The 9,498-nt window shown below is 39.0% G+C and overlaps 1 protein-coding gene across 1 annotated transcript in view; it reads right to left on the bottom strand.

The window, feature by feature from the left end:
- Positions 1-214: 214 nt before the first annotated feature.
- The window catches only part of LOC107752988 (endochitinase A-like), a 32,884-nt gene continuing 23,600 nt past the window's right edge, over positions 215-9,498 (bottom strand). The window contains exons 2-8 of the mRNA XM_016569070.1: positions 4,805-5,013; positions 3,962-4,044; positions 3,628-3,767; positions 3,306-3,498; positions 3,076-3,223; positions 1,343-2,584; positions 215-721 (exon numbers count right to left, since the gene is read on the bottom strand). Of these exons, the coding sequence (XP_016424556.1) occupies positions 401-721; positions 1,343-2,584; positions 3,076-3,223; positions 3,306-3,498; positions 3,628-3,767; positions 3,962-4,044; positions 4,805-5,013 (2,336 nt within the window). The 3' untranslated portion in view covers positions 215-400. The remainder of the gene's footprint in view (positions 722-1,342; positions 2,585-3,075; positions 3,224-3,305; positions 3,499-3,627; positions 3,768-3,961; positions 4,045-4,804; positions 5,014-9,498) is intronic.

Raw genomic sequence — 9,498 nt, 5'->3', positions numbered from 1 at the left:
TATGTCTTATTTTGTTTCTGTAACCGTTGTAATGCTTTTAGTTTGAGAAAGGTGCATTACAAATAAAATGTCTCGTTATTATTATTAGCTGAAACCTAAAATCCTCTGTGTGTTTGTGTTGTAGCTCTCTCTCTCACTCACCTGGCCAACAATGGGTTTGCAGCAGGCGCCACACACTCCCTTAGCAACCGTCTGCACTCCCAGCTTGTGGGCGAGGGATTGGGGGAGACTGGGGAGGTGGGATCACCTTCCTCTGAGGAAGAGGAGACTCAGGAGGTATGAATATCTAGAGGAAGACACCAATAAGACAGAAGACGAGAGAGAAAAAGATGGAAAGTAGGAATGAAGAAGAAAGAAGCAGGTGATTACAGAGAAACTTCAATGCAATTACAAAAGAATTTCAGGAATTGAATGGAAACAGAATTTGCTGAATCCGTAGATCCTTCCCGTCTACCTTATCCACCTCCCTGTTGTGGTCTTCCCGTGAGCGTTTGGGGTTGGACATGACAATGACGCCTTCTGTGAGCCAATCGTCTGGCTGCTGCTTTTTCGGACGATCCTTACGGGCAATTCCCAGCTTGCCTTGCAGTTCCTCAATGAGCCGGTCCTGGGAGTTGCTCTTGTGGAAAATCAGGGGGCCCATCTTCCTTCGTATCAGGCCATCTCGGTACATGGGGTGGACATTTTGAATCTCCTTGGTACGTCTAATAACTGATTTGATCTGGGACAGCAGTACAAACTCCTTGAGATGCCACATGCCTCAAGAATGGTTGATTATTGTCCAGAGAAACCAATAAAGACAAGCAGGGATCTAGGGAAGCATTCAGATGCAATCCAGGTGCAAAATCAGTTAGCATGAATAGTTGGGAGTTTGCATACATGGTGGTGGTTAGCACTGATTATCAAATTACTGTTGGTAATCAAATGCACAGAGGTACCATTGGTACCACTGGTTATCAAGCGCAGACACAGCAACATACAAGTTCTTACTATTACAATTGACCATAAATGGAGTGTAAACTAAACAATTAGAGGAAGAATAATTCAGGGTGTAGAGGAACAATTATGACTTTCATCCATCTGACTAACATGTTTCATTTACATCAGGCATGCTCAGTCCTGCTCCCGGACAGCCACTTTCCTGCACATTTACACCTGCACAGTTCAGGTGTGTTTAATTAGGGATAGAGCTAAACTCTGCATAAAGGTGGCTTTTCAAGAGCAAGATTGGACACCCTTTATTTAGATGCTGGCAATCAAACCACTGCAAGACTTGTCTGAAATAACTCCAAAACAAATTTCACAGCATTCCAATCAACAAGCATCGCAGTCCTATCCGTACATGTCCAGAGGCTGAGATCCTGTCCATCGTGCCAGCCATATGGAGCATGGGAAGGTCCATCTGGGCATCTGGGGTTCCAGGGCAAGATGACGGAGTGAGGGAGTCATCCATCCAGCTTGCCTCGGTCATGGGGGTCAAGGAGCCATCAGGTCCTTCGTAGGCCATCTTCAATTCCATGTCAGCCCAGTCAAGATCACTCCTGCAGTCCGACTGATCCTCCAAGAGCCCATCCCCCATTTCACTCTCTGTGTGAGTGTCTGGATAAATGTTGCTGCGATCCACTACTACGATTGTCTCCTCGTAAACTTCTGGTTGCACGTCCAAAGCGAGCCGTGAGGCCGCTGATGCTGTGATTGGAGCCTCTTTCTCAGGCCTGCTGAAGCTCATGGCAAGAAGTTTATCCAAGGCATCATCAAGAGATGGCTCATAGGTTGCTGATTCAAGCCCAGTGGGAGGAAGGGTTTTGAGAGAAACAGCTGAATCAGGCTGTCCCGATGATGGTTTTGGGCTTGGGGACTTGGGAACCACTAGAGATGAGGAAGAGGATAGGATTAGAGGGGGTGAAACAGCTTTGGGAAGAGACAGAGATGGTGATTCAGAGACTGTAGGAAGTGGAGATCTGGGAAGAGATGACACTGGACTCATAGGTTTTGCTTCAGAGCTGGAGAGATACAGATCAATAGATGCTGGTATCAACAATGGACTAACTCTTTCATTGGTTCTGCTGACCACTGGGGCACTTGTTGGACTAGGAGACTTGATGATAGGCGAATAGGACTTTAGCCCAGTGCTTGTCAATTTGGCAGAAGGACTTCCCTCCCTGATACTACAAATGTCCCCACCTACAGATGTGGAAGTCGTGGTTATAGTCTGAGACAGAACCACTAGAGACTCCACCTGGGAGGAGAGCAGGGAAGCAGAAACCTCAATGGAAGAATCCAAGCCCAGGTCAGGTACTGGAGAAAAACGAGGACTGGATGCTACAGGTTGAGACAGTCGAGAGGAAGGCTTTGGGACAACACTGGATGGTGGAGGTGCAGCCCCCGGTTCACCAGAATCCTCCACAATGTGCAGTTCAAAGTTTAAAGGAGGGGAGAGACCTGGGCAATATCGGCTTGGATCCGCTGGGAGGGTAGGGGACAGGGATTTGGATACGGCAGTTGTAGGGGGAGGGTGGATTTCAGCAATTGTAGTAGTTTGCTCAAACATTAACTCAGAGTTCAGGGAACCTAATGAACTTGGCTGGAGGACATAAAGGAGGGACAAGAAAAAGAGGAGAAACAGAAGAGATTTACAGATTAAGGGAGGCAGAGAATGAGAAATAATTAAGAAAAAACTTTAATGAGATGTACAGAACAGCTGAGGAAAAAACAAAACATATTCTGGACAAAATGTTGAAGTAATGAGATGAAATTAAAGCTAAAAGACATAGACAAGCAGAAACAGATTTGTAAATAAATAAAGTGGTAAAGTTTGTGATGGTCAGATGACGACCAGCCAGGGTAGTGTTTCCCAACAGCGCCGTAAGCCCAAGAAGATTGTAGACACCATTGGCACCAATGGTCTCAACGATCTGCTTATGACGTTTTTGGGAAACACATTCCAGATTGCCAAGCAGTAAGTCCTGAAAATAAGTCACCCAAACAACATAGTTCAGCACACATTCCCAGACACAACTCACTTACTTCTGTCCTACTAAAGCCATTCCATGTCACACATGCACACACACTCACATTGCTCTGCACCTTAAAATCTGACAGGCAGGCCATGAGCTCATCTAGTTCTCGTGTAGCGGAGGTGGCTGATATTCTGCCCTGCTGCTCGGAAGCTGTGTCCACCTGTCCGTCCATCAATTCACTCGTCAGAGCACAGGGGCTTGGCCTGTTTATGCAAATTACATCATTCCATTAAAACCCACAATGTAAATCCATGTTTCTCCATCTAGAGTTGAGAGTGGTCTTACGTTGGGGAAGGCACAGAGCTCTCCAACTCATTCAGAAGACTTTCTACAGTGGGACGGCCATCTTCTGTCCCCTTCGTACCATTCCTCTGAGGCTTGTCCTGGGCTGCCGGTGTCAGTGTGATGCCTGGGTGGGCTCCATTCTCCTGGATATAGTGGGCAACACTGCAGGGCGGCAATGGAGGTGCAGCATCTTCTACAGAGAGGAAGTTTCAAAGTACAATTACTTGTTTTTTTTATGTCTCTAGCCATAATCAAAGCAGTATAAATATTCATGCATGACAATACATTTTTTGGAATGCATTAAGTGTGTCTTCATGTTTACCTGTGGTGGAGTAAGATGGGGCATTTTGCTGTACAGCGTTGAGTTCCAGAAGAAGGCGGTCCAGTTCAGACAGGTTGCTGCCCAGGGCAGAAGTCATGGCTGCGGCTGATGAGTCCGAATGCTTCTGCTTGTTAGGAAAACTGGACCAATAGAAGTGTGCCATTTAAGGTTTCATTTTTCATAATAGCAGGTCATGGGTCAAAGGAAGGGATATTATGGTGGCTCACATCGTAGAATGACAAATATCTAATACCTATTTTACTTGGCCAATATCAGTATTAGTTTATCAGTCTTATATTATCAGTCAATTCTTATCTGTGATACTGTAACTCACCTGTAAACGTGGTCTTCTTCCGTATGCGAGGCTGGTGGACTGCTGTCCCGAGACAACGTGCTTTTATGAGCAGAGCCCAGAGACTGAATTTCAACACAAGAAAACCAAAATGCATAATTTTTATGCAAATCTATATTGCAAATGTAATACATCATTGATTCTCAACTGGCATGCCACAGTCCAAAAGGGGTTCATGTTAATAATTCTTCATATTGCTGGTTTATTTCAGTAATTTTACTAATTTTAATAAATTTCACTTTTTATTTTGTAATAATTATTATTATAATTTTTTTCTTTTAATTTTTCTTTACTTAGTACAGGGTTTCATAAACTGGGGTTTCCAGGGAACTGTATTGGGTTTGTGAGTTTATGAAAAGTAAATCATTATATTAAATAAAAAAAGTAAAAATTACATACAAAATTTAAATAAAAAATATGCAATATTTCAGCTGTTTACCAGCATGTCAAGTGACCATTATCCAGAAAATCAGTCATCTTTAATCAGAGGACCATGAACAAGTGTTGAATTATTGAAACATTAAATCAAAATCTCAGGGGAACTTCAAGTAAATATGTTAGGTCAAAGTGGCTCAGCTGACAAAAAAATTTGGGAAACCTTGACTTAATACAACAGTTCTGGTACTGTGTTTGGGTCACCACTTAATGCTCAATATAAAATCTGAGTACCAAGTAAAATCATTTGAGAATCCCAGATAAAGTATAGAACTATCAAACAGTAGTTATAAAATATTTGTACCCATTAGCAATAAGACACAAGGAGGTGATGTGGACATTATATGTGACTAGTTATTTTGGAAAGTCCTAAGATAGGTTGTGCTGAACCTGTTGTGAGGAGTGTTGGGAGTCCTGCTGCGGGGACAGCGATCCGTTCAGGGCCTCAGCTGAGGGTGGAGGAGGCAGGGGCGGAGGAGGGGAGTCATCCTGAAAAAGGTGTCCTCCGGTGGGGTAGGAATATGGCGTCTCCTCGGGTAGAAACACTGGGTACTTGGAGATATGGGCGGTGGAAGACTCGAGATCTGCAAGCAATGCGTCTGTGCAAAAAGAAACAATTTTTTTTATTGCACTTTTCCTGAAGTTACTTTAAGGAAAGAATAAACTCCTTTTAAAGTTAGTCAGGTTTTGTTTTGCATGATCTTTGCTGCTCTCCCTCTGACTATCATAATATAAAAGTCTGTTTTGCTGTTCAATAAGATAGAAGGGGTTGCAATATGTCAATAACTACATCAAACTAATTTGTTTCAAAAGACAAAGAAAACTTTCCCTTTAAAGTAAAAAATACAAATACACTCTCATTCAAAAATCTGTGGTAGGTAAGATTTTAAAGTTTTTTAGAAAGTCTCTTATGCTCACCAAAGCTGCATTTATTTGATCAAAAATACAATAGAAACAGCAATATTGAGAAATATTATTGCAGTTTAAAATAGCTGTTTTCTATTGTAATATATTGTAAAATGTAATTTATTCCTGTGATGCAAAGCTGAATTTTCAGCATCATTACTCCAGTCTTCAGTGTCACATGATCCTTCAGAAATCATATGCTGATCTGATGCTCAAGAAACATTTTTTATTATTATCAAAGTTAAAAACAATTGTGGAAACCATGACACAATTTCTTTTCAATATTATCTGATGAATAATAAGAAAATTTGAAATGGAAATCTTTTGTAAAATTCTAAATGTATTTAATGTCACTTTTGATCAATTTAATATATCCTTGCTGAATAAAAGTATTAATTTCTTTAAAAAAAAATAAAAATCCTACCAACCCCAAATGTTTGAATGGTAGTCTATGTTTGCGAAGGACTATAATAATTTTCCATAATAAAAACTCTAATGCCACTAGAGACATGATCAAAGAGGAAAGTCTCAAAGAACAATGAACAACAGGCTTAAAAATAAGACATTAGCATGATATTCCTCTCCAGCAAAGAGAGAGAGTGAGTGTCTCCAAACACAGATATGATGTTTGCTTGTTTGAGTCAGTCGGGCATTCCAACCCTTCTAAGCATCCTCAATCATGTTACTAAATACAGTCCTTCAGCAGCAGCTATATGCCAGTCCTGAATGCAGCTGTAGCGCCAGAACCAAAGACCCTCACACAGGGGCTTTTCTAAACAGAAAACTGGTTCAGTTCAGTTGAAATACGCAATAGGGGTTTTAGGTAGTCCACTTTTTGCATTACATCATACAACAGCCCTTAACTACGACATTATTCAACTCGGTTCGGTCGTTGTCTCTGGGTTGTGTCAGCTGGCAGGTAAAAGCCTGTTGTGACGGACCGCAGAGACCCTGTCAACACATCCGTCACGCTGAGCTTATGTCACCACACTTTTCTGGGTGCTGCAGTAAGAGTTGAGCTATGAACACAATCTGTCCCTCGGGAACACACCCTTCAATATGAGGAACTGGGACAGAATTACAGGCGCTCAGTCCACTACTTGGGATGAGATGCATAAAAGTTATATACACATTTAAAACATCCAACATCAAGCAGAAAACGACAGTCCGGTCTGCAAATGCTGTTATTTCTTTGTTGAGTTTAACAGGAGCAATTAAGTGTTGAATCTTGACACCGTTGTGCCCACTTTTAGTGTAGACTGGTTGTTTACAGTTGCCACACGTCACAATACGACACATTATAGACAGAAATCAACCGTTGTGCATTTAATATTTTACAAATGTCTTTGACATCATCTAATCATACTTAAAATGTGACTTTGTTTGAATTTTTCATTTTAGTTTTACAAAACTGAAAAAATGTAGAAAAAGTTTTCACTCAGAAAATTGCTAGTAAACTCCACAAAAATTAAAAGAAACGCCAAGTAACGGCATGAATTAAACATGTATATATATATATATATATATATATATATATATATATAATATACAGTATATGTATGTATACAAACAGAAAGACTGAAATAGTATTTTCATATAAAACTTACTCCAATAAATTCTGCTTTATTTACAGTGTTGAAAAATATGTTTATAGTGTAATAATACTATAAATAGCAGTTTACTTACTATTACACTGCAAAAATAAATACATAAATAAATAGTGTAGAAACACTTTTTAGTGTAGAATTTACTTTTATTTACTAATTATTTGTGAAATTACTGGTCACTTTCACTAATAATTACAATGAAACAGAAAGTAACACATTGATTTAAATGTAAAACTATAACTAGAAAGACTGAAAATATATTTTCTTGTAAAACGTAGTTCAATATTCTTTGTTTTGTTTACAACTTAATGAAAAATAATTTTTAAAGTGTGCCAATGAGAGTAGATTGTGCACTGATGTCATTAATCATTTTAATCATATGGTTTGCATCCATCATATTTAGAATAAAATGCATAATAATTAAATGAGATATAGTATCCTTTATTTGTACAGTATTTAATTCACTGGGTTATGCCAAAATAGGCATTATTTAACGGTTATTTGTTAGTGAAAACATTTAGGGTTGAATTTACAGAAAAAATAACTATTTTTTTATATACCTTTATCATTAGGCTATAGATTTTGTTATACAGTTCACCCCTAATGTGAATCCAGAGTTACACTTAAAGACATTCTGTTGACTATAAGTAACTTTGCAACTACATGTCAACTAACTCTCATTAGAGTATTAGCAGACTGTTAGGTTACGGTTAGGGTTAGTTGAATAAATTGACGTGCTTGCAAAGTTACTTATAGTCAACTGATGTCTAAAGTGTTACCAAATCGAGCCTGTCCTTTACATACAACCATGAGACCCTTCACTATATATATATATATATATATATACAGTATAGTATACAGTATATAGTTTATGTTAAGTGTTGTGTTTTTTGTATTGTACACTATGCATAAATATGCATGCATGCTACTGTTACATGTAAGCTGAATATAACAAAGTTCATATGTGTATTTAAAAATGAATAAAAAGTTTTACATACAACCATGAGACCCTTCACTGAGCCGCCAACAGAAACTTTGGAAAGACAGACCGAGAGTCGGACAGAATTACAGACATACAGCTAGCCTAAAATGGCCTGATAAAGCTCTTACCTCACTCTTTTCTCATGCACCTATTCATCCATCCATCCACGCAGTCAATAATAGCCTGGACACATGCAGCCTTCACACAGCGTACAGACAGAGATCTCGTCACATGCAGAGCGGCGGGATGCTGGCGTCCTGACACAGCCAGACACCCGAGCTACTGGAACTCTTCCTCAAAGTTTACGAGTAGACGCATCAAAACCAACAGCAGACGGCTATTAAAAACGTGACGGTTGCAGATCAACTATGACGAGATGGTAAATGAACACCTAGAAAGGTCACAGATGAGTGCACGAAACACTTTAAAACTGAGAGCCACGGAGATCTTGACAGCGTTATTTAACAGACAGCCGGTGTTAGTGAACAGTCACAGGGGGTTACATGTAAGCTGAATATAACAAAGTTCATATGTGTATTTAAAAATGAATAAAAAGTTAACACAAAAACACACCACAAAGTAGTTTTAAAAAATTCAATTGTCAACTTGTTCTAGTTATGCTCAGTTCTAAAAGAGTTTAGTGGATAGAAATGACTGATTTGATTCATTCAAAAGAACAAACCAGTCTGAATGATTCATTAGCAGATCCATCTAAACATGAATGACTTTAAAGATCTGCAAGCGAATCATTCTGATTCTAAATAAAAAAAAATTTATATAATGAATTTATAATGGAATAAAATGTATTTCTAAAAGATCCTTATTCAGTAATCACAAACAACTAGTCATGGACATTCACTGGTCAAACAGTAAAACTGGCACAAAACATTAACTTGGTTAGTATTTTAGTAAACTTGAAACAGCATCTAAACGACTATCTTGAATTCACTCTATTTTTAACCGTGAAATGGAGTACCGTCTGCTACTGTCCTGGCTTAGAAGTTAACCAGGGGTCAAAACGGATCACAAACATGCAATGCATTAATGCTGCCTAGCCTACACAGAGCAAAGAGCAGAAAATGTGTACTCACAGAATCGAGAGAGTATTCCAGAATGTATCCCAATATTCCGTCACACCTGAGTGTGAGCGCGCGAGTGTGTGTGTGTGGTAAGGGGAGGCACACACAGCAGACGCCATTCATTAACCCTGTCCTGCCCTCAAACACATGCAGTGTCTAAAACATTCTGTTTATGATTATATCCTGCATTTCAGTGAAGTCATAACCATAAAACTATGAAATAATACAAATGGAAGTATTGGAATTATGCTGTGAATAAAAACATGCAACAAAACAATACAAACTCATGAATTTCCAGGTGTGTTGGTTGCTTTTCATTCACTTTTCACAGTGTTAGTTAACAGACAGTTAATGTTGGTGAACAGTTACAGGGTTCCTACAGTCACGGAAAAACTGGAAGTATCAAGAAATATTAGATGTTTTCATGGCTTGAAATGTTTTTTTATATATAATTTAAATAATATAATTTATAATTATTTATCATTTATATAATATAAATCAAATTTTTAT

Source organism: Sinocyclocheilus rhinocerous, unplaced genomic scaffold (genome assembly GCF_001515625.1).
Source record: "Sinocyclocheilus rhinocerous isolate Xijiao unplaced genomic scaffold, SAMN03320098_v1.1 scaffold951, whole genome shotgun sequence".
Taxonomy (NCBI): domain Eukaryota; kingdom Metazoa; phylum Chordata; class Actinopteri; order Cypriniformes; family Cyprinidae; genus Sinocyclocheilus; species Sinocyclocheilus rhinocerous.
This window is presented reverse-complemented; position numbering and strand designations above follow the sequence as displayed.